Source organism: Clupea harengus, chromosome 5, assembly GCF_900700415.2.
Source record: "Clupea harengus chromosome 5, Ch_v2.0.2, whole genome shotgun sequence".
Taxonomy (NCBI): Eukaryota; Metazoa; Chordata; class Actinopteri; order Clupeiformes; family Clupeidae; genus Clupea; species Clupea harengus.
This window is the reverse complement of record NC_045156.1, coordinates 5,190,560-5,215,400: the sequence shown is the minus strand read 5'-3', so window position 1 is coordinate 5,215,400 and position 24,841 is coordinate 5,190,560. Positions and strand designations below refer to the sequence as shown.

Sequence of the window (24,841 nt, the reverse complement as noted above, 5' to 3'; positions counted from 1 at the left end):
GAGAAATTTCAGACCAGGATAAAATTCTTCCCTTTAAATCATTAGTAAGTACTATGTAAGCAAAATCATTGATCCAAAAATTTGCCTGAAGTTAAACATGAAAAAAAGCCATCTAGCTGAACTGTTTCTTTATTTGCCGCCATCATTTGAAAAAAGTGTGGGCATAACAGCAACTGAGAAAACTAGTGAGATGTATTTCCTTGGCTTATCCAGAGCAATGAGGCCTGAACTGGATAATATTGGCTTTCATCACCCTAGCTGCAACTAATGAAGACTTGGAGGTCCCTCCTTTTGAGAGGACAAGGTTTTAGGCTGCTGCAGCGCTCAAAGTTGTTCACGATTACAAGCGGACCCTGTAATGCAGGTATTTTAAGTAAGAATTATGGGAGCTTGACGATCTGGTGCTCATGGCATTGTTTCGATTGAACGTTTCATCACAAATTTAAAAAGAAGAGGACCACTTTTTTTGCAAGTTTTGTTTTTCTTTTTTTCCTGACAGTTGTCATATGAATGTATTTGTTTTGAGGGTTCCAAACCCATAACCACACCTGTACTAAGAGGTTAAATAACCTGCAGTAGAAAAAAAATGGGATTCTCAGTCACACCTGAAAGAGCAATTAGTAAAAGTGGCCTCTGCTGATTGACAGCTGTCACCAAGCTGGGTGAGGCCTTCACAATGAACACGGTACCACCTGGTTCCCAGAGGAAGGCAGTGGGGGGTTGGTTGGCTTTATAAACAGCACCACTATGGCATTACATGCTGGGCCAACACCCTGGGCTTTGCAGGAGCACGCTCACCAAGGCCTGGGGGACAAATACCTACGCCTGCCACAGGGCCCTTTCCCCTGCCTGCAGCTATACCTAATCCTTGCAGGATTACCCCCAACACACACACACACCTAGATTTCGGTCCTCAATCTGACAAGCAGTGTTAAGCTTATACATACATATAATAATATTAATATGAACATCATAACATGCTAGCTTCCTGGCTAGAATATGGAAAAAGGCTACTGGGTTTATTTGAAAATGTATCAAAATTTATTCAAGAAAATGGGTCACTGAAGTCATTAATTTTTTGAAACAGAGACAAATTAATTCAGATGTAAATTACATTTGAAAACAATTAATAAATTGCAATACTCTAGCATATATACCTATAGTTCATTAAGTTGATTGAAAACACAATAACTGTTACATCAAAAACAAAAGGCTTGATGGAATAAGCACACAACATACAGAGTTTAAGTTTATGTTTAATTTACAAACCAATGCACAGAACTAACACACAGAACGCATTGTCCATAATTGAGAGAAAAGACTAGCGATACTTAAAAAAATACAAAAATAAAAGAACTTTTTATAAAGTTAAAAAAGTTCAGTGAACATTTCCATACATTTCATACATTTCCAAATCGCTCGGCCCGCTTCCTTTTCTTGGCCTGAAAAGGACAAAAACAAAAACAGCACCATATTAACATCAATCCAAAACTGTACTTCTTCAACCATAAATTACATCAACTCAACCCTGACTTTCTCAAATCGCCTGAAGAATAATCCTTAAACTACTATGGGGTAAAACCCTGGTGTCTACGGAAAAGCCTCTGACTCTTAAAGTTCTGGGGCTGGACCGGGGCCATGGTCCAAACAGCCTGGGTTCGGTCTTGGAGTGGGGTATGGCCGAGAAATATAAAAACAGATAGGTAGCGGTTAGGTTGCCTAGCAATGGAAATTTATTTTTCTTATTCATGTACTCGTGCGACCATTGCTGAACACCAACGTTTTTAGCGTTAATGTTCTCCGTTTACAAATGTCCCCGACATTACAACTCCTAATGGAAAATGAAGACAGATGCTTTACACTGGTGCTTAAGTTTGAGGTAAAGCCAAGGGCTGGCCGCAGTCTTAAATGGAAAAAGGCCAAAAATATATCCTTCCTATTTGTTACTGAATTTAGCGAAGTCCTCTAATTCTAAAAGCCAACACCCCAGTTGGCAACATTCGCAGAGTTACAGAATGTACCCATTAACAGTGATCCGGTCAAAATGGTGAAAACAAGATACAAACACAGGGCTTCGGTGCAAGTGAAATTTACAATATAATTTGCTATATATTCTGGGTAATGTTTGTTTTCTAGTAGCAACAGCTTTTAACCCACTGTGCCATAAAAGTTGTCTCAAACTGTTGAAGACAGTAAAAATACATGGATTTAATTGAACACCAAGGCATTTCTCTGAACCTGATGCTCAAGAAATAGAATCGTGTTCTAAACTCTGAAGCGTGTCAGACGTGGGCGTTACCCCGTTCAAAAGAACTAGAAGCATGTCTTGACGCGCGTCAGACGCCACCAGTGGGCGTTGTCCTCAAACATTCATTACTTCATTCACTCAAGTCCTCAAACCTTCTAATGGCGGCTTCCAAAAGGTTCCAACACTCCCCAGCCCTGGCCCATACCCTCCCTGAGAATCACAGCAATCTGAACATTCCATCTTGGATTGCTGAACCAGCAGCCCCTAATTAATGCACAGTTAGCTGCAGACCTGCCAACATTGGAAAATGTGTTTGAGTACCACCCCTGGGGGGGGGGGGGGGGGGGGGTGCGGTGCGGTGCGGTGCGGTGCGGCACGGCGCGCCGTGGGAGAGAACTGTTGTACATGTAGTATACCCCCGCATGAGTTTTCTGTTGTCCTGGCCAAGACTTTGTGGCCTTCATTTTATTAGTTATAATGCTGTTGCATGTTTGAACCAAAAGACGGCATTCTGAGCTAATAAATTATGCAGTTCTAAACCACTTTAGTAGGCCTAATGAAAGAAAAAGAAAAAAGACTGTGATAACAGTTATAAGTGATAACTGTGACAACAAATTCGTAGCCTAATAAAAACTTTCTCTGCACAAGTGAGCAGTACGTAGCAGGCCTATTACATTTCCTCTGGGATGTTATTTCACTCTAGGCTACTTAGGACCTTCTCAAACTATGGTCATGTTGTATTTTTCCCTTTTTAATTAACATATTTAACACAACCTCATACCTGTCAAGTGTCATGATTCATCAAAAAAAAAAAATCTCCACGTCTGACGTTTGAATTTGACATGTGTTACCAGGACTGCTAAGTGCTAAGACCAAATGATGGCGCTGTGTTTGCTTCTTTATAATTTAATTTAATTCTAGTCAGTGGAAGAGCTTTTTAGGCTATTATCATTAGCATATTATTAGTAGAAACATATAGCCTATTACACTGTGACATGACAACAGGCCTATGTGTGGACACTGTAGAAGGCTGTTGCGGACTTCGAGCATGAACTTGAGAACATCGGACATGTTCACACTTGACAGGTAGGCCTATGATATTCTGATCATATGCATCATACTGTGTTCGTTACCTGTTGCTCCTTGGTGACTGATGTCAATATTGACATTGCACACTGTGCAGAAAGCATGGTGGGGAAGTCTGAAAAGAACAGAGGCATGGCCATCTCTCCCGGTGACTATCAATGATTTTTTGAGGCGCATGCGATCTTTTTATTTTATCCGGTGGTTCTGCCATGGTAGCATACTACAAGAGTTTGTCTGAAATTAGTAATATCAAAAACACCAAGAAAGCGTAACGTCAAACTATTTCTAACACAGCCGAGACACTTAGATATATTTGCCATTTTAAATCGATGGCGAACATAAAGGCATGGTTAACATCGTTGGGCTAAAATTAAATTAATTTAACGTCTTTACTCGTTAGTTTACCTTTCAGTGATTTTTAACTTGGTTTAATGTCCTCACTTGAAGAATTGGCCAGATGTTGGCGAGAAGGTAGAGTTAGGTAAGTATGAATGAAAAATGTATTTAGGTCTCGCTAACTGAGACCTAAACAGCGGTTGATTCTACTGAGTGCAGAGTAACCTAGCACTTCTACTGATTTCGAGGGTTATACAGAGGATAGTAACGATAGTAACTCCTCTTCTGCTTCTTTGCTCTGCTGCAGCTGCCTGTGTACGCCTTGGCGACTCGACACAGACAGACTTTGAAGGTTGAACCCGTTGAAAACCGGCAATGCATTATTGAGCGTTATGCGTACTTAAAAAAAATAATATATTTTGTTTTGCGTAGTTTTAGAGCATCAACTCGTACCAGCGTACTTTGATGTCAAAATGCGTGCCAGGTACACAAAATGCGTACATGTTGGCAGGTCTGTAGCTGGACTGGTGCATGGTGACAGCAGCTGAACCCCTCGCCTACCTCTGCGTCCTCGCCACCAGCCGCGTCGCCACTTGTCTGGGCGCCAAAGCGCTCCTTCCTCTTCTTCAGCTTCTCATCTTCCTCAACCTGTGCAACACAGATGAAAAGGGGCAAATGAACAACCACTTAGCAATGAGTTAACATTACATTACTAATTATTACTTCGATACTATTCATATTTCTGATTATTTTTTTATGTTTTGTTGTTGTCACGGTCTTATCAAGATCACAAATGCAGTTTGATTGGACAATACACTGGAGGATTATGGCTCGGAGAAGGGAGACGTGCTGCTGTGACGATTTTTGGTTGAAGGTTACACGAGGACATGGTGAGAGCGCTTTTCCACACACTGAGTTCTGGCAAGGCATCGGCAACGAGAACAAACCAACAAATTCCAGGTCACTGGTCAAGCCTCCAACAACAGAACCCCCTGAGGTCCTCTCCATCCCTGCGCTCCCACACCTCAGTTCTGGTTAAGGCTGGAGGACGAGCAACATCCCCACAACCCACCACCACCCCCCACCCTCCTTGCATCTGTGGATTTTCCCAAATTCCTACTTTTGCAAGCATCAGCATCGCAAGGTGGCTAGCTGTTTGTTGTTGTTTAAAAACACACACACACACACACACACACACACACACACACACACACACACACACACACACACACACACACACACACACACACACACACACACACACACACACACACACACACACACACACACACACACACACACACACACACACACACACACACACACACACACACACACACACACACACTTCAAAAGAGATGTGTTTGAAAGAGGGATGGTTGATAACATGGGCTATTTAATTCTTTAACAGAAAAAACAAACTCATCTGGTCTGGTGGCAGATAAAAGCAGCAGATCAGTCTGTCCTTGTTCTTGTGCACCGGCATCATTCTGTAGGGCGGTCCTTTATGGCATTTTATATGACGTGTTCTCATCATTGCTTGTTGATTCAAAATTAAAATGGCAGCAGAAACCAACAACAGTTTAACATTTTTTTTTTCTAAATCACCACCACAACTCACAACAGTATAGGGTTAAAACCAACCAGATATATCATGACATTCACATCGCAGCATGACGTGTTCATACCACGCAAAACTAAAAGGCAAAACTTTCAAATGAATATAAGGTGGCCTTTCAGCACAAGTCCTGCATACGGTCCCTTATATAACACACACACAGCCAAATTATGCCTTCCTCCTCCCTTTGCTCCCCCTATAACGGAAATGTTCAACCAGAGTGTCGATTGTTTGGAAACAGAGGCCATTTTACAGTGTGGCATATATAAAATAGGCTGCGTTTCTTTAAGGGAGTGTTGTGTCATGACTGAAAAGCTCCACAGGTCTCCCGTGGTTCACAAGGCCAGCATTGGGGGCTCAGCGGGGGAGGGGGGTGGGGTGGGGTGGTGGGGTGGGGTGGTGGTCAAGGGTGACCCTCCCCTCATGGGCTCCAGGCTGGGGACACTGTTGATACAGTGCTGGCCAATCTCATTTTCATCCGCCGAGATCATCAAGTTCATTTCACTCACTAACAGCAGCAAGTTTTTTTCTCCCCTCGCTTTCCCATTCTGCCCCTGCCCCCCCCCCCCCCCTCTTGCTTCTGCACGCTCTACCCCCTTCTTTTTCCCCTCCCCTCTGCACTTCTCCCGCTCTCTCTTTTCTCGTTGTGTTTTCTTTTCGCCTCCTAGAACAATATTGGGCCAAATGCAGGGCCTCACTGAGACTCCAAGGCCTCTCCCCTCCTCTATTCACCAAGCCATTCTAGAGCAGTTTGAATTAGTGACAGTTATTCTTCAAGCTAATGAGTATAAATGCACAAGGCCTGGCCAAAATAGTGGACCAGGAGATTTCTCAGTGGTTTATACAAGTTTCCCCAGTGCCCATTGCCAAAAGTTAAGGCCTTATGACACATCTGTTACATTTCACAGAGCTGCACCCAGCTGCCTCATTTGTAGGGGTGGGCGATATGGCCAAAATCTTCTATCACGGTATATGTAATTTTATATCACGGTTACGGTATATATCACGGTTTATTATACGTAGGGTGACCAGATTTGAGTTTTTTTTTTTAAATAAGGACACTTCAGCGGTGGCGAAATGTATCCAGAGACATTTATTTATTGACCCTTAAGAACACTAAGGTGCAGAAACAATACTGCCTCAATAGGCTATTGGCCTAAGCATTAGTGGCCAGTATAGGCCTACTTTGTACTGAACTTTTCCATTGAATCTTTAAATAGTAAAATTAAAGCAAAGTGCATGTAAAAAAAAAAAAAAAAAATCTTTCTGTGGCATTTAGTCCAGTGTTTATATGGTTTTCAGTGGTTCTTTAATGTACTTTCAGAAGATATCTCAAGTGTTAAAACTTTCTTTTCAATGTGTGTCCATATGTTAACGCAATAATGATGAGAAAAACATTTTCTTTATTATGGCGACATACAGGGCTGTAGTGGTAAAATTAGAGGTGGGTAAACTATGAATTTTGTGATATGACGGACCTCGACGCGAAGCAACGCAACACAAAGTGTCGCGACTCTGTAAGGCTGTCCTGGCTATATTCCATTATGTTATCAGTTAAAGTCATATTTAATCAATGATAGATGTGTTTGTAGTTTATTACATTTCAAGAAAACAGTAAAGAAAAGTATGAGGGGGAGACAAAAGAAAGGACCTCTATAGGACGTGACCTGTGCTATAAATATATTTTCTGCATGATTCCAATCATTGCAAGCATTTTTATAATCAAAATCGCTGAATTTGCGCATGTCCTGTTCAAACTGACAGGAGACGGTGAGGCAGCGATTGCGCAATCCCTCACAAACTGGGTTGAGCGCATGCGTAGAACCTACTTAGTCTTGCTGATCTGACATAAAACCGCAGTGAAAAAACACGGAGGCAAACAGTACCTCTGCCTCACCGGTCGGGTTTATGCTTGTTCTGCTGTTGCTCTTCTTCACTTATATTTGACCTTTACCGCGAAAATGGAAGATTCTATATCTAAGCTAAAACATTTCACTTAGCAATTCACTTATCCTAGCTATGTCCAACTGGCTTGCAAAGAATCTGTCTACAATTTTCAATGAATTAGCCTAATCTACAGCGTGAGGAAATGGCTACACTAGACACTTTTCAGTCCATATATTTCAGTATATTGAACCTTTCCCAACAGTCGAGGATTACTCAACAAGTAGGCATGAAAGCTCTTGCAGGTTATGTGCTTACAAATTGTACCGGGCATTGTATTATACGGCTCTTCAGAATGTTCACAAACGTTCCATTGATTCGAATGGGCGACCCCGACGTTCGCAAGTCTGTAATTTCTTTATTTTCACTGCTGCGAAAAAGTAATGACCGCTGTCATTGGCAACTGGTTTTGTGCTTCATCATATCATTCTGCAAGTAGTCCGGTTATTTAACGTAACTTGAATTCAGCAAGTAATGGGTTGCTACGCAACACCTGAAACTTGAAAGTTCTATTTGCCTGAAGAACTATTTTTTCTAAGCGGAAATCACAAAACAGCAACAAAATCGTTTAAGAGGTATTTTGGAGGAATGTCTTCTATCGTTTTGGCGAGTAACTGTATAATAAACGGGATGATGTATACTTTGGTGGTCATTATCTAAAAATAAATCGATTGGATTTCAAAATAAGAGTATACCGCGGTTGAAACGGTATAGTCAAATCTCTCCCGGTAGACACATTTCTACCGTTGCACGGTATATACCGTCATACCGCCCAGCCTTACTCATTTGTACTTTAAGCGAAAGCAAAACAATCATAAACCAGAAACTTCAAGTCCAAAATCAAGAAATCAAGTCCATCCTCTCCCCCGTTCTTAATGACAAATGTTGCACGTTTGTGTAAACATGTGTTTACTAATGTTTGCCCGGTGGCAGACCAGTTGATGAATGCTCCCCACCGTCACCCCCACTGACAGCAGAGCTGCCATCAGAATTGCTAAGGGATCTGTAATTATGTGACATGTCATGAAGACCTTTATTGTGTAAAAAGGGAGGACAGATGGCCACCATACCTCACTCTGAAAGACTGTGAGAAAGTGTGTGTGAGAAAGTGTGTGTGAGAAAGTGTGTGTGCGTGCGTGTGGGAAAGTGTGTGTGCGTGCGTGTGTGTGTGTGTGAAATAGAGAGATGAAGAGGAATCAAAGTGAAGGACAAAAAAAAAAATTCCCCTCAGTAATGAGCAAGACGATACAAAAACTATCCTGCTGTCAATAAAGCACCCCTCTAACATTCCCCACCTCAGAAAAACGACTGCAGAGAATGTTCTTTAAACCGTGTATTGAAATTGACAAATGATCAGCTCTGGACCCTCTGGCATTCAGAGAGATTAAATTGGTTCACTACTTGCCTTCAATTCAAATTAAAGCATGCATGATGGAGTAATGGCAAATGCAAAGGGGGGGGGGGGGGGGGTCTTTGATTGTCTTTTGTTGGGTGCAGGCTGTGTAGTGGTGGGGCAGGGTAAAAGGGGGATGAGGACAACAATCAGAATCATGACATCAGGGAAAGCCCCATCAGTGACACCCCCGTTCAAATTTAAATCAGGAAGGAGGTGGGCAAGGAGGGGTGGTGGAGGAGAAAGTGAAGGCCAATGCCATGCCACGAGAGAGAGTGCGGGTAGGAGCTGCAAGGTAAAATGAGTGGTGGCTTAATAGGAATTCAATGGGTTGGGCGACTGGGTCCAGGTGGCTCAAGGCTACTTTGGTGAATGAGCTGCTGAGAGGGATGGAGTGGGGGACAGAGGAGGGGCTGGGCTCAGTAAAGGGGGGGGGGGGGGGGGGGAGAGAGAGAGAGCGAAAAAGGACAAAAAGAATGAATGATACAGGGGATAAAAATGAAGACAAGTTGCATCACACATATTGACCAACTCCAAGTAGCCATGGGGCAATTTAGATCAAATCTGACACTGCACTTTCAATGTAATGAGGCCAATATTCAATCTGCATTATGCATCACCTTACTGTGTGACTAAAATCTTAGATGATTCATAACAAGGCGAACGCAATCACAGTGGGACTGCTGAAGCGAGGGTGGCAGTGGTTTCCGAGGTCATTTCAGCACTGCATCATATATCTTGGTTCCCTGCTGCATGCATGTCAGTCTCATTCATCTATTCATCTCCATCCACACCCTAGCTACCCCCATCCCCCACACTCAAGTGGCAAGATCACTGGTGGAGGACGGGCCTCGAGTTTGGGGTGAAATCCGACCGATCTTGGCCACAGAAAAGAAGGGCTCGTCTTCAGCGTGTTTAAAAAACAACAGCAAAAAAAATTATAATAATTAAAAACATTTTTTACCCTTCTCAGGAAGTTAAAAGGACATAACTAATCTTAAAAATGACCGGAAATAACAACAAAAAAAAAACTGAAATACAAAACCACATGTGTTGCTTTGGGAAGATAATATATTTATTATAATAAATTTCATTTGACATCTCTTGCTGCCCAAAGCTCTGACACAGCCAGGCCCCTGTCAAACTGAGAAGTGCTCACCTGACCTCAAAATACAACTGCAGATTGTCAAAACTAATCTCGACATTACAGAGAACAAATCCAACCCCTGGGTTCAAAGGTGAGGGGTCATGGACATTCTAAAAAGGATAGAAGGAGAGGGAGTGCGGAGGGAAGGGAGGGGAAAGAAAACAAACGTTCAAACAAGCGTACAAAAGGAGCAGCGTTCCGCTTCGGCTGTCGACCCAAGACACAGCTGAGATGACCAATGAAAACCAGCACACCTAAAATACTAGGGCCAAATGTTGACATGCTAATACTAAAAAAAATTATAATAATAATAAAAAAAGAGAAGATGTCCGATAGTTCTATTCTCTGGTGGGGTGAGGAGAGAGGGGGAAGGTCTCCAGATTTAAGAAGGGTGAGGGGCTGATTTGCAAGCTGTCGACTGATTGCATCGGCCACGAGGAGCGGTGGGCCCCCTTCTCTTGTCCACTGCCCCGCACATCCACACACACACACCCCCCCCCTTGGGCCCCTGGGGAAGGGGTCTGTTGCGTAGCGGCCCCCACTAAATCAACATTGTTATAATGATGTGTCACACTTGACCCCCCGCAGCCCTGGCCGCTCACGTGGGGTGTCAGGATCTACGCTGGGGCCAGCACCCGCCTGCTCTCACCTCTTCCTCTGACCACCCTATGGCCAGAGCCTTTTGATTCATTGGCTGGCCGAGGCCCTGTCACGGTGAAATTACCCCCCATCAAATCGCCGGCATCTTCACATTCATCAATTCCCAAGTCCAAAGACAAACACAAACATGCCAGGCGTCCAACCCCCATTTCTCTTACACAGCTTTGCAGTAAGGCCATCAGCACAAACTCTTAGGCCACGATCACTCGTCACCTCCTTCTAACTAGTCTACCCAAGAGGCCAAAGGGTAAACGGTCAGGAAAATCAACTGCCTGGACGCTCATTCCGTGCTGCCTGTTAAACATGCCCAGTTCTCCTTCTAGCACACAGAAAATGCACTCTCATTACCTAGCGGACATACAGGACAGAGTTCACATTTCCCAATGGAGACCTCTTCCCCCACATGCCTTGACAGATATTTCACAGAATAAAATGTTACCAAAGAACAATGCAGGATTATAGGATGTGCATCTTGTGCTGTTTAAGAAATTCTTGCGTTTGTTCACTAATGTAGATAATATAAAATTAAACATAAAAAAAAAAAAACCTAACTCAAATCCTTTTCAACCAAAAGCACAGAATTTAAGTCAGACACATTTTTTGTGTGTATGAATTGCCAGATTAAAGGGCAGTGTCAATACATATTTAGAGACAGACAGTGCTTTCTTCTCATTGCCTTATGCAAATGCTGCCAAGTAATAAACCAGTATTGGAGCTAGAAGACATTATACTATACATGTATTCAAAACACTGCCTGAATCTGTACCCAGTTCTTCGTTAATGCCATAGAGACCTGATGTATTTTTAGACACAGTGCAGATTACCATTCTTGATCAAAAGGAAGTAAACAAAGTGATCGCTGAACTCAAAATTCCAAGACGGCTGCCACTATAGTGTCAAAACTGAGAGCGAGAAGAGCTAGCAGCTCCAAAGTGATCATACACATGCTCGTGTTAACCTTTCTTTCTGAAGCACCAATTAACTCACCCAGCCCAAATCCCAAACAAACGGAAAACGGCAGTTTCTATCGTCCCACATTACTGTGTTTTTTAGGGGTGAGAATCTCTTGGCACCTCACGATTCCGATTCAGGAGGTCAACGATTCGATTCTAAACCGATTATCAATTCTAAACCGATAAAACGATTATCGATGCATTCGAGTTTGCTGCTTAGAGGTTGCTAATCACTTCCTAATTTGTGTTTGATAATTAAAGAAAATCAACAGATGAATTACCTTCTTAGGGCCAATGATTTTCCGTGATAACGGAAAAAGGACGAAATTCGCAGAAAGTACCCTTTGAAACGGAATTGCAACTTTCAGACGGAAACATCATTTTGTGCATAAAAATCACCCTAATTCCCCTGTATTTTGGCCTGCAAGGCTGTATTTCTTTCAAATAAACACAACAACGATCGCAACGATGAACAAACATTACTTAAAGAACAAAACCACTGAGAAAATGTCATGTCTGCGCTGAACTCCGCTCCGGCCACGCCCCCCTGTTCAATGGTTGACACCGCTACAGCCTGTCAGTCGCTCGTCTTCCCAATCGCATTAAAACTTTTTTTTTTTAGTCTTCTGTTCTGTTTATGGCAAACAACAATCTTAGAAGGTTTGGGTCACTTGTGGCACATATTATTCACTCATTTTAAGCCATCAATCTACCTCAGGGTGAACAAGATGAGCTGACACGGAAAAAGAACGGAATTCACCTAAATGTGAAAACGGAAAATCATTGGCCCTACCTTCTCTATTTTTTTATTAGAGAAAAAGCTTTTCCTTGTCACAATTATGACTTTCTATGAACAATGCAATAATCGGATTATTTTTTTTTTTAAATCTGATTATGAACTTCTCTGAATCGAGACAGAATCGTTCTAGAGAGAACCGAGAGAAATCGAAGAATCGATTTTTTTCCCCACCCCTAGTGTAAATGCAGAATCACTGAAAAGATACTGCCTCAGAAATATAGTGTTTATAGGGGATGCAATAAGGTTGCCAACAGCAGTTTTGTGAATAGATTTAGAAAAAAAAAAAACTTTTAGTGGGATGTAGTACTTAGTGGCAAGATAAAATGCTTTGTGAACACGGGTCGAAGCTCAGTTTGGGAGCAGAAGTTTTTCAGCCAGAGTAGGTTAGGTCAGGACACTTCATAGTCAGTAAATCAAGCTTCATTTTCTCTACTCCCCTCCCACCTAAGAAAATACTCCTAATAGCTCTCAGATTCCTTAAACTGTACATTTGACATCCATTCCAAATAGTTTTGTCCACCAATCACAATCAATTTCTCCATGCCAGTCCTATCAGTTCTTCCTGTCCTAGCCCTACCCCCACCTTCACCTCATTGTCTCTCGCTCTCTCTCTCTCGCCCATCGCCTCCACCAAGCCACAATCCCTCACCTCCTTTCTCCTTTGCACCAGCAGCTGCCAGAAGGGTTCTGTCCACTGCCACTCTCTTAATGAGTCATTTGAACAATCACATCAGGGCCGGCCAGGCTCCCCAGATGCTGTCAGGTCCACAGGAGGGTCAGATTGGTCCAACTCTCCGTTCCATCCTGGGGGCCCCCTCATTAGGCATCTGATCCCCCTCCCCCTCCTTAAATACGCCCCTGCCCCCCACTGTAATGAACCCCGTGAGGAAATGAGATTTGGGAGGTAAAGGGTGGTGGGTTATGTGCACTCACTGGTTGCAAATCTATCCCACAACCCTGAATCGGCAAATACCACATACCTCTGACTTGGTTTTCGCAACTATAATTACATAATATCTTGAGAGCCCTTTACTGGGCAGTGTGTGTGTGTGTGTGTGTGTGTGTGTGTGTGTGTGTGTGTACAGTGTAGACAACCTTTCCTACTCCAACTTGCCAAGATTCTGAAGATTCTCAAATGGAAAAAAGTGAAGAGAAGAGATGATAAAAGTCAGGCAAGATATCACATAATCCACTCCCAATATACTTCTGAACTGCTTGGTAGAAATTACCAAGGAAGTATTTCACAGCAGAAACAGACCTTGCCAGATTAAGACTGAAATGCTATCCTCTCCTTAGTCTAATATTCTTTAAAAAAAAAACAAGAGCATCAGAGCCCCCCCAAGTGCATCTGGACCAATGACATTTGTAATGAACAAAATTCTCAAGCCAATACCTCAAAATGCTTGAATATGTCCAAGGTCTTAATAAATAACTTTGGCATGAAATGATTAATCATTTCAGAATATTCACTAGCAGGATGACCTGATCATTTACTAAAATATCATGTCAATCCAAAAATGGGTTTCAAACTGCAAAAAAGTGCATCTTTCTTGCCCGACACTGCTTTGAGTCATTAACCCTTTCTGCTATAGTTCATAAAGAGACAAAATATACAAACTACATTTTCATTACCATAAAGCTCCACATAAACTATGAATGAATAATAATTAAAGGGTGGTTAACTTTCTTCCAAAAGCCTGCGCCCTCCCAGCAAATGGAAACACGAAGGAGAACGAGGGATGCACTGGTAGAAACATGTCAACAATTGGTTAGTGTAATCCAATAATGAGCAGGGTCCTTACCAACTTTAATAACATTTAAAAGCTTACGTAATAAATTGGATGGGGAAAAAACAGAAAAAAAAACAAACAAACAAAAAGAGAAAAAAAAAACACACAAAAGTCTAAATAGAGTGCTAAGTCTTGTAGGGCAAGCTGCATTTCACTGGGTTCTCCAAAGTAGGTTAGTTGGCAGAAAGCTGAAACGATGACCTCATGCAACGAAGAAAGCGTAAGAGAACAGAGAAGGCATGAGAGGGACAGAGGGACAGAGGGAGGGAAGAAGAGTGCATCTATGGTAGCAAATGACACAGGGCAAAGAGCAGGGGTGCAGGAGGGGGCAATTAAGTGGTGGTAAGTGGCGTTCATTCCGCGTCATGAGCAAAGAGCTAGTCTCAAACTGAACCTGGTGACCGACCAGCACTCCATGAACTCAATCTACAGATTTCCTTCCGCTAGTTTATCAGCAACAGCAGAATCCTAAGAGCTAAAACTAAGAAATAGGAAGGGTCAGGTATGTTGACCATGTTGCAAATGCATATACAAAAAGGTTAACTGTCCATTGAGGTTCCCCTAAAGGACTGTGCTGTTAACATAACTACTGCTCAAAAGATCCATGATGAATACCCAGGTTTCACCTGATCTCATAAGTATGACTAAAAACTAGGTAAAAAGTAAAATACTTATATTGTTACACGAAGTTACAAATGTGGCAGATCATTGCATGGTAAATTAACAAATCATTGTGCTGTGTGTAGTTATAACACAATCTTCAACAATTTGGAAAGAAATTTCGAAATGATAATCTGGAAAAAGTCAAGGTAACGGCCGAAAGCAGATGAGGTGGGGGGCTCACCTCACAATAGAGGAAGAACAGTTAATCGGCCCCGTTCACTCGAACGAGAACAATTTGGGGGGTGGGGGGGCGGTTGGGTCCTTGGCAGCTCTCTTTGTATGGAGGAAGCTCTTGAGTTAGTTACACAGCTGAAACAAGAGCCTTTCACTCTCAAACAATAGACTGCCATTCTTAAGGCCTACGCTGGACAAGTGAGGAGCAAATGTGTGTGAGCAAGAGTTTGAGAGAGTGTGTGTGTGTGTGTGTGTGTGTGTGTGTGTGTGTGCGCACATGTAAAAGCCACGCCAAACCCCTCCCGTACTCAAATAAAACCTGTGTCAAAGGAGAGAAGAAATCATCGACTGCTGAAGTGCTTTACGAGGTTCACCATTTAACAGAGGGCTCCATGGAAATCTTAACACAGGGGTCCTCTTTCTCTCCCTCACTCACGCACTACCCCTCTCCCTTTCAAACTCTCAGTATTTGCCCCTCTTCTTGCCGGGCAAATCCAATGGTGCATTTTCAACCATTAATGATAGGCCTTTTGAGGGGCCTACACATTTAATGCAGCTCAGCTGGCCAAGTGAGACAAGAGAACGGAACGGAAAGTTTGGTGGAAAGGACATACATAAAAATGTAAGATGGCTGCAGCAAGACATACATAAATTATATTAAATAATTGATCTGGATATGCACAGACAATATGTGGGTGGTCACATGGAACACCCCTAATATTAGTACTAAATACCTCAATCTGATTGACTTAAAAGGTACAGTAAGCAATTCTAAAACAATACAGTTTGTTAAATTCAGTGAATCTCTCCACACGGTCCACTAGTTGTCCTCTCTGTGGGTGCACTGAAAAAATATCTGGTGTTCATACACAGCCCTGGCTCTGTAAATAGGAAACAAACAGTCACACTGACCGAGCTACACAACACTATTTCAGCCAATTAGCAACAGGGGGCGTTCGTGCTTGTGCACAGGACAGGGAAGAGGGGAGGGAGAGAGAGAGAGAGAGAGAGAGAGAGAGAGAGAGAGAGAGAGAGAGAGACGGTAAATCTGGCCACATGCCAACATGCTGAACTCCACAACATAATCGCATTGTCAAGATGATGAGATGGCCAAGAAACAGCTAAAGAGGTCGGAACAACAACATTTTGAATAGTAGTGCTATGCAGGCAAGGGCAAAGAGCTTCATCCTCTATTCATTACATTTACATTTAGTCATTTAGCAGACGCTTTTGTCCAAAGCGACGTACAAGGGAGAGAATAGTCAAGCTACGAGCAATAGAACCTGGTGTAACAATAAATAAATACTACTTTACATAAGAAATATAACAAAATGAAATAAAAAGAAAAAAGAAGTGCAGAAATGTAACTGCTGTAATTGCAAGTTACGCACTAGTCGAAGTGCCAGGTAGACAGCTTGCTAGCAAAGTTACACAACAGTCAGTAATTCATAGCGGCATGATTGCTTGTTGAGGCGTCTGAAGGAGCACTGAAGCAAGTGGTGTTCAAATACCAATAATCTTTCTCCAGTATCGCCAACTCCACCTTTCATGTTTACGTTAATTACTTCTAGATTAAGTTTCAAAAGGATACATCGGAAAACCATGAACATCAATTGTGCGATAATAACGTTGTTCTAAAATTGACACTTACATTTATTTATTTTTTCACTTCAAGGAACAATTGATTATCAATGTACTTAGATTTGTCTGGCCTATGACTGCCTGCTAACAATTAGACTAGAGAAATGGCAACCCTTCCCTGGTTAGGCTACCATGTAACATGGTAGTGGTATAAAGGTATTATTAAAGGTTAAAAATCACTGTGTGCTAAAGTTTGCAAATACATGTAATGCATACCATATCTCATTGCCCCATATCTGCCTTGAGGCTAATTCTCCTAATTACGTCAGTAAACTCCCACCACCATGATGCGGGACTTTCTTCGACAAAATATTTTCTTTTCGTGGCCGAGGCGTATGAGCTCATCTCTCTGGCCTGTGCCCTCTCCCCAGGTCCCCCTTGAGTGGGTGGCCAGAGTGACGGTTCCTTCTTCTGCTACAATTACCGTGGTTGACAGAGCCATTCTCCCTCTTGTCATCACCTATTATCTTTGACCACGATAATCCACTAGGGTAAATAGGACCGGAGGAGGGGTACAAGAGTGTGTGTGTTTGAGTATTTCTGTGTGCATATTTGTGGTGTGGTGTGTAATGTAAAATGAGCTCATCTTCCTGTCGTTTTACAGTAGGAACAAGGCTTTGAATATAGGCAGTGGTGGTTTAAGTGGTGTCGAGGGATGAATGACAAAACATTTGTATTGATTAGCTCATCTTTGAGATCTGGTAACAAGTGTAGCAGTCAGCTAGTGCTGCTACAGACCAACACCAACACGCTTTAGGTCTGCCTGCCCCCCCCAGATGTAATTAAAGGTGCGGACACGTTCATACAAAGCAAATCTCACAGCCTTTAGTGGACAACAGTTTTGAAAGTTGAATGAACGGTCTGTGATGCAAACTTTGACATATTCTATAAGACATAAGACCTTGCCAGGGGAATGGACTTTTTTCCTTGCAAAATGTCTATCTGCATTACGTGACCACACATTGAGACCACACCAGTGTGGATGTGTAACCGAAAAGTGACATCCCCTTGACGTAAAAGGACAAGAGGGCCTGGAGGTTGACAGCCATTTCCTCACAGTAGAACTGTGAAAGGAAATCCAATGGGGGCTTTACGGCACTTAGAGGTACACTGGCAGTGACCGGTAGAAAGGGGAGGGGTGTGGGGTGGGGTGGAGAAGTGCAAGGCTTTCCGGTGAACCCGTAAGGGTTCTCGGTGTGATGTAGAGGGCGCGCATGTCCTTAACAGCTCTGCCTCAACTTCCTTTAAGGAGCAGCTACAAGTAAAGGGGAAGAGGGCAGGGGTGGATGGATAGATAAATGAAGAGGGAGGAAGAGAGAGGGAGAGAGGGATGGGAACAGGAGGGAGGGCTGACATTACACAACAGGCATTGTTGCCTGCCCCCCTCAGAGCGGAGCGCAGGCCACTTCCGACAGCTCACAAAGGCTCCTCCAGTGAAAGGGGCTGCCCCTCTCTTGCTGCACTCTCGTAATGCCATTTGCCCCCAACCAGGGGCTATTATATCTGCCCCCCACTGACCATAGCTTCCGTTGTGGAGAGAGGGGGGGGGAGAAAAAAAAAAAAAAAAGAAGAAAAAGAAAAAAAAACAGAGACACAGAAGAGAGGGAGGACAAAATAATCATAAAAACAGAGAAAGGCAGGTGAGGGGTATAGTGTTCAGGGTGGAATGTATGGGGGTGGTCAGGCTATGGTTTATTAGTCACAATATTGGACTGTGCCCAAGCTCTCTGCACGACCTGCCAAGATTCATTACGCACAAGCAAGCAATTTTGGAGAGATGAAGCGACCATGTCAGATTTTATGCAATTTAGGGAAATACACTTCATGTCCCTATTTTTCGTTTGAAAAGCTTGAACACTAACACATGCATATGAACACTGGCTTAACCCTTTGAAGTCTGTAGCATCGTCACCGATGCCAGGAAAAAGGAAATAAATGTCTCGACTCCCAAATCCAATCTTCGCACCACATCATCAGACCAGCACAATAACTGTGTGAGCTCTGTTAACTATATTCTTACTTGTACAGTATAATGCGTTTGGACAGTCATGGAGTGCAATTGGTGTCAATTGGTTTGGACAGTTATGGAATGCAATTTGTGTCAAACTTTATGCTTGCATCTGTAGGTATATAGTGTATACAGCAAATAGTGTGGAGATCTCTATAAAATAATTGTCTTTTTTCCCCCAAAAGACCCTTGTGAAAGGCTTTGCGTTAAGCCTTATTTATGGTCGGCCTTTTACGCAGACACGCAAGAGCCCCTTGCGTCATTGCAAACCCTCTCCGAGCACCTCTCCGTGGCCTGACGTGCACCTCCCAAATTTTGTAACTATCCGTCTCCATCAATACATCGCTGTTTACCTTGTGGGTAGTATTAGATAGCTGGCTCAGACACCTTGCAAATCCCATCAGACGTATTTTTCAGTTACAATAACGGGGTTTGTACAAATACGACCACCTACGGAGTTTGGTCTGCCATAGTTTTTTTTTTATTATTGCTTTGCGACACCCACCAACCAACGCAGAACTAAAAAGGTTCACGAGTCCGTCGAAACAAACTACGCGGCCACACCGTAACGCAGTCGTAGAAGAATATTTCAGCCTTTAGGATGGGGGTAACAGCCCCCCTCTGCATATGCATGGTTCAAGGCCATTAGCCCTCCCATACCTTTTGATACTACAATGGCAGGGTCATAAATGTTAGATGGCCATTTATTTGTTCATATGAATGGAGTGAATAAGAGCTTTCATGCTTCTAGCATACCGAAGACCTTAGAGAATCACCTCGTGACCAAAACAGTTTGCCACTACAGTTCAGCACTTTTAACAGAATGATTATTTGATAGAACCACAAAAGTGCCTGAACGCCTCTGGGGTGACTGGAGGTTAAGATGCTTTGCCAGTCTGAGCCAACCAACAAATGGTTGTAAATGAGCACATTGCAATTGTAACTAAAATACCACACCTTGTCACAAAAAAACTATAGGACATAACGGTGGTCATTTTGTTTCCAGTCAACCAACACAAAAGAGGACAGGTGTTTGTGTTTACTGACTGATGAAAGAAAGAATGAAAGAAAGAAAGAAAGAAAGAAAGAAAGAAAAGAGGACAGGTGTTTGTGTTTTCTGACTGATGAAAGAAAGAAATACCTTCTTGGAGATGGAGGACACGTTCATCCCAAAGCGTTCAGCTCTCTTCTTCAGGACCTCCACGCTGACCTGGGGGGTCAAAGGAGAAAGGGAGCTTATACCCAGCCCGCACCCCACCCACACAAACACCATCTTTCACTGCTCACCACTTGGCAGCAATCATATGGAGACTATAAATGTAAGCGACACCATGAAATCTAAGCTTATTAGCTTGCTTGTTAGCAGAGCCAATGGCCGGCACTATCTGCTCTCAACTGTGCTGTTGGGAAGACATGTCAATAATGCAGTCAGCAATGGATGACAGAAGGTCCAGGCACTATTCTGACAACACAAAACAAGGGTTTTGTTTACCATGTATGTATGACTTCATTGGAAAGTTCATGTATTCGCACACTGTGCCTTATACACAATACTTGAAGTGTCTAGTGTGCTTATATGATTATGTCTGTATAATTGACACTGGATTCATTCTGAAAGACCTGGAGTTAAGCTAATTTGCATGTGCATGATACAGCGGCACAGAAGCTGTACAGCGGTTTAAGCATCCCTTTTCAAGCACCCTCTGCAGGTCCTTTCCACTGGAAACGTGTCTAAAACCTGATACAACACAGTACAGGTTTCATCTCTGGGTCAGCAAGGTTCCTGATGAAAGCATCAGCGACAAGTTTCCAGCGGAAGTTGAAGAATGTTACACAAGCAGAGGGAGTGATACAAAGACATTTTTTCGAGGACATAGTCTTCCTCTGTTAGTGTTACTGAGGTGGGGGTTATTTCACAGGGCCTGTGTATTGTTCTGGGAGTGGTTGGAGACTTCCTCTGGAGGCCCTTCTAGGTTTTGATACCATTTTGAAAAGCATTAATACCAGGGAGAGCCGATATGGGAGAACCCACACGTATTACCTCCCAGAGGAGAGCATCAAGAGAAAAATACAGCATGTTCCACCAACAAGGCTGACACTTGACCAATTCTAACCCAGACTACATGGCTCTGAAAGACTTCTTTAAAAACAACCACCCCTTTAAAACCTGGGGTGTCCAAACAAGTCAGCTAAGTTTCCGGGGTACAATTAAACTTTGTCCACTTCCGGAAAAGGGATGCAGTTCCTGTTGTCAGAACTTTGCTGTTCTAAAGACATAACAACTCCGTAGTAAAATACTGTCACTTTGGTCATATGCCACTTTGTTAAGCAGAAACAAAAGAAATCTGAACAACTAGCAAGCAACTAGCTAGCCTGACAGCTAACCAACCGAGTTCTCTTGTGTTAAGCAAACTCTACCTCCTACACTTCATTTTACGAGCTTTGCTTTACCCCTATCTTTACCCCTACTGTGATACACATCTGCGCCTGAAGTTTACAACTCATCCCAGTGACAGCTTTTAAACAGATGAGCAAACACAGATAGACAAGTACTTACAGGGGTTTTGGCACTGATGGAGGCACCTTTAAGAGCAAAAAAGACAAACAAACATTGATTATGCAGTTATACCGACTATGATGATATAGATCAGAGCAAACATAATTGATCAAGACCAATCAAATCATGACCCACCTTCAGCAGCAGGTGATGCTGTGACAGGCACCCCAAACCTAGCACAAACCATCAAATGATTAAATCAAATGTCAGACAATGAAGTCAAGCAAATGAGTGAGATATATTATAATAATAATAATGAATTACATAATAACTAAATAGAATGTAAAATGTACATAATGCATCAGTGTGGATATCCGGTGTGACTAAACAAATACACAACTACGACACTGATTGTGTTGAAGTCACTGTGTGTAGCGCCACTTTAAGGGGTAGGGACTCACCTGGCAGCACGAGCAGCCTTCTTGTCTGCTGCTGCTGTGATGTTGAATCGCTCTGCCCTCTTCTGCATCTTCTGTGTAAAGAAAATAGGTTTGTGCAATACAGAATTAAACAGAAGTTAAAAAGTTGCAATTTCAGAATAATTGGTAAACTTAAAACATTAGCCAGAATTAGAATTGTTTTAAATACTTTCTACAGTCGGAAGCACTTTGTGCGTGTGTGATCATTTCTTGAAATTTTAAGCACTTGATGACCAAAGCAGCAAGAATCAAATCATACCTCATCACCAGACTCTGCTGCGGTGATTTTGACCACCTTCTTTTCTGGAGTACTAAAGGAGGGGAAAAGAGAAATCTCAGCTACAACACTGAGGGAGGCACAAGCATTTTTTTGGACACACATGGCCTGCCCCCTAGTGTCAAGACACTTGAAGTGCAACATTGATGGTGACTGACGGAGGGAACATTTAGGTTATGTTCAGACTGCAGGCAAACCGGATTTGTTTCTCAAATCATATCTTTTGAGACAACTGTCCACACTGTTATTTGCGAGTGATCAGATTGGATTTGTGTGTCCATACATTGCAAACCTATTTGCCTGTACAGAAGCCTCCACAAAAGTGCCATCAGAGAATGTATTCTGGCATCTTTTCACAGTCTGTTCTCCATGTTGTTACGTTGACACTCCTCAAAGTAATGAACCAATCAGTTTACGTTATTTAATGTTCAGCTAATAGCACGGTGAATTCCATTACCCCCGTCACTCTAGATTTGACGTCGTTGTTGTGCGTCATGCTGCAAGTGATGCAAAAGACATTTTGAAATCTGATTTGACCAGCCAAAGCATTCCGGACTGAGACGCATCTGTAGAAATCCGATTGGAATCACATTTCAAACCACCTCCAAACGTAGGATTTCCGGATTTCATGTGTTCTCTTGCTTTCCACACTTTCAAAAACCAATCTGGATGAGCCAAAAAAACTGATTTGGGCTGCCAGTGTGAACAAGGCCTTTGATCAAACAATGAAACTGGATTAAAAGTAAATATCCCCCACACACTCCATTATGTGTAGTGTGATCTATTTGCTAAATATCAACAGTATAATGTTTAAAGTTCTGATCCTTTGAAAGTATTACACCTATATTACCAATATATAAGACCATAGTAAAGAACAGGGTGAGGATGAGACCAATACTTACACGGACTCTGGTTCTTCAGATGTTTTATCTGCTTTGGGAGGGGATGCCTCGTCTTTGGAGAAGCTCTCCTAATGTGATCAACAGGTAAGTAAAAGCACAACCTTCTTACAGGCTGAGGCAGGCTATGGCATGACATATGCATAGTCTATAGGTTATCAGATATAAACAACATACCTCTGCAAAATCACCCAAAACCTCTTCTTCATTAACCTCCTCATCTGCAATGAAAATATTCCATACACTTTTTTAGTTACAGGTGAGGGTTAGATTGATTTAACAATACTAATCTGTGAAATGAGGAGTAGAAACCCAAAACCCAACAGCACCGGATCAAACAATTTCAACAAACACTACACATGCGTGAACACAAACTAATCCTACAGCTACTTCTATTAACATTGAAATGCATGGCAAAAGAGATGTTAGTCAAGTTCCATGCAGTCACCAAACCAGTTAACTGGGAATGTCATGGTACCGGGATATCTTCGCATTGCATTCACAGATTTAGGAACATGCGAGAGAATCAACTCCATCCATACCATGCTCTTCAAGGTACGCCTGTAACCGGGTAATCAGGTCACCTTTGTTACCCTTCGTGTCCAGTCCTCGGGCAGAGCATTCCTGCTTGAGTTCAGCCAACTACAAAAGAATGTCAACAACCGTAAATATACAACAGCATGAATTATATTATTTATTATTATAATTTCAAGCACTCTAAAAGGCTATGCGCGGTTTTGACCGAAACCAGAAGTGTCCACCAAGTCCCCTTTTAAAGCGACTGAATGAACGTAGTGTGATAACAGGGTGGAATATAACCATTATTTTAGACTCTAAAGCTTAACGGACCGCATTTGGTTTGAGTTAAACGATTTGGGAACTGATGCAGAGTAGGATTTTGGCCACTAAACTGCCCAAGGCAAACGTTGACCATTTCATGCCAACGTTGGCTAGCATAGCGGCTAGCTAGGCAGATATTTTCTGACTCTCTGGAGCCTTTTGTAATGAAATAATAAACAGTTCATTATTAATAGAAAACCTAGGGCATATAGAATGCACACTCCAACAAATTATGTGTTAAACTGCCCATTCAAAATCTGGTAGTGTGGCCTGATTTAGCTAGCGGTCTTGCTAACGTTGACTTGTTAGCTGTAGCTAGCTTGGATGAATAGCAGACTGACAAAAAACTGCATGAAAGATAAGATATTAGTACGATTTCTATTAACTTTATTAATTTAATCTCTTATTAACACCAATACAAGAAGGCACGTCAAACCGTTTGAAATGCTTGGTTTCCAATTTAGAATAATTTGCTCACCTTCAGTTTCTGGAGCTCAACAACTTCGGCCATTTTGTATAGTACCAGGAAAGAACAATTTTCGACCAATACCGTAGGGTCTTACTAAGAAGATTCTACTATCGTTTCAAAGATACAAGACGACTTAAAAGACCCATGTTGGCTCTGTTGCCCCCTACTGTCATGGAGTGTAATTCTATGCAACGATCCGATAAACTGTGTGAAACTTTTTGTGTAGTTTGCGCCTCTGCTTTTTTGTAAACTTGTATGCTCTGGTGCATGGCACAACCGTCGCAACGTAAGCACTTTACCATTAATGTCATTGTTGTAGTAATGCTAAGCAATAATGTAACATTTTTATGTCATGACTTGTCTCAACATATCACTGTCAAAGATGACAGGGAACTGATAACATTCTCACTGTACAGATATTAGCCTGCAGAACTTAATTAAACCAATTCAAGAAACTATTTTTGAAAATCAATTTAGAGCAAGATTACCAATTTGGACAACCACGGAAATCTCAAGTAAACATATGTATTCTATACATTATATTCTGGCAGATAGTGCAGCCAAAATGTCCAGTTCCACCCATACCTACAGCTTGTACTGCTAAACAACGCAAGAAAAGAAAGACATAAGTACAAGAGCTGTGTACAAAAAGGCCTTCATATTTAATAAACTCAAACTTAGAAGCATAGTCCAATACATAGGTTAAGGGAGTCACCCAACACGCCTCCTCCTCTCAGTCTGGCTGACAGTCGACCATCCACTCAGCCACAGAAGTCTGTGGGCAGCAAAAGAAATAAGGACGAAAGGATCCAGAAGCCAAGCTTGACAGTTCAGTAAAAGCACCCACAACAGGCACAAGAAGCCAGTTGGTTGACTGACAGCTAGCATGACCAGCCATAACCTTTTCCACTGTTGCTGTA

At 42.4% G+C, this 24,841-nt stretch overlaps 1 protein-coding gene across 1 annotated transcript; it reads right to left on the bottom strand.

The window, feature by feature from the left end:
• Positions 1 to 1,238: 1,238 nt before the first annotated feature.
• LOC105912253 (SAP domain containing ribonucleoprotein) lies at positions 1,239 to 24,056 on the bottom strand. Its single transcript, XM_012841190.3, has 11 exons — positions 23,931 to 24,056; positions 23,155 to 23,254; positions 22,790 to 22,833; positions 22,616 to 22,683; positions 21,696 to 21,747; positions 21,419 to 21,489; positions 21,153 to 21,190; positions 21,018 to 21,043; positions 19,602 to 19,670; positions 4,232 to 4,318; positions 1,239 to 1,442 (listed from the first exon to the last, which is right to left on the bottom strand). The coding sequence occupies exons 1-11, from the start codon at positions 23,961 to 23,963 to the stop codon at positions 1,401 to 1,403; spliced, it is 630 nt and encodes a 209-aa protein (XP_012696644.1). The 5' UTR covers positions 23,964 to 24,056; the 3' UTR covers positions 1,239 to 1,400.
• Positions 24,057 to 24,841: the final 785 nt, after the last annotated feature.

Coding starts and splice junctions, on each gene's coding strand:
- LOC105912253 (XM_012841190.3), bottom strand. CDS start 23,963: ATGGCCGAAGTTGTTGAGCTCCAGAAACTGAAG. Junction 22,834..23,154: donor GGCGTACCTTGAAGAGCATG/GTATGGATGGAG, acceptor TTTTCATTGCAG/ATGAGGAGGTTAATGAAGAA. Junction 21,748..22,615: donor TCTGAAGAACCAGAGTCCGT/GTAAGTATTGGT, acceptor CCCCTCCTTTAG/TACTCCAGAAAAGAAGGTGG.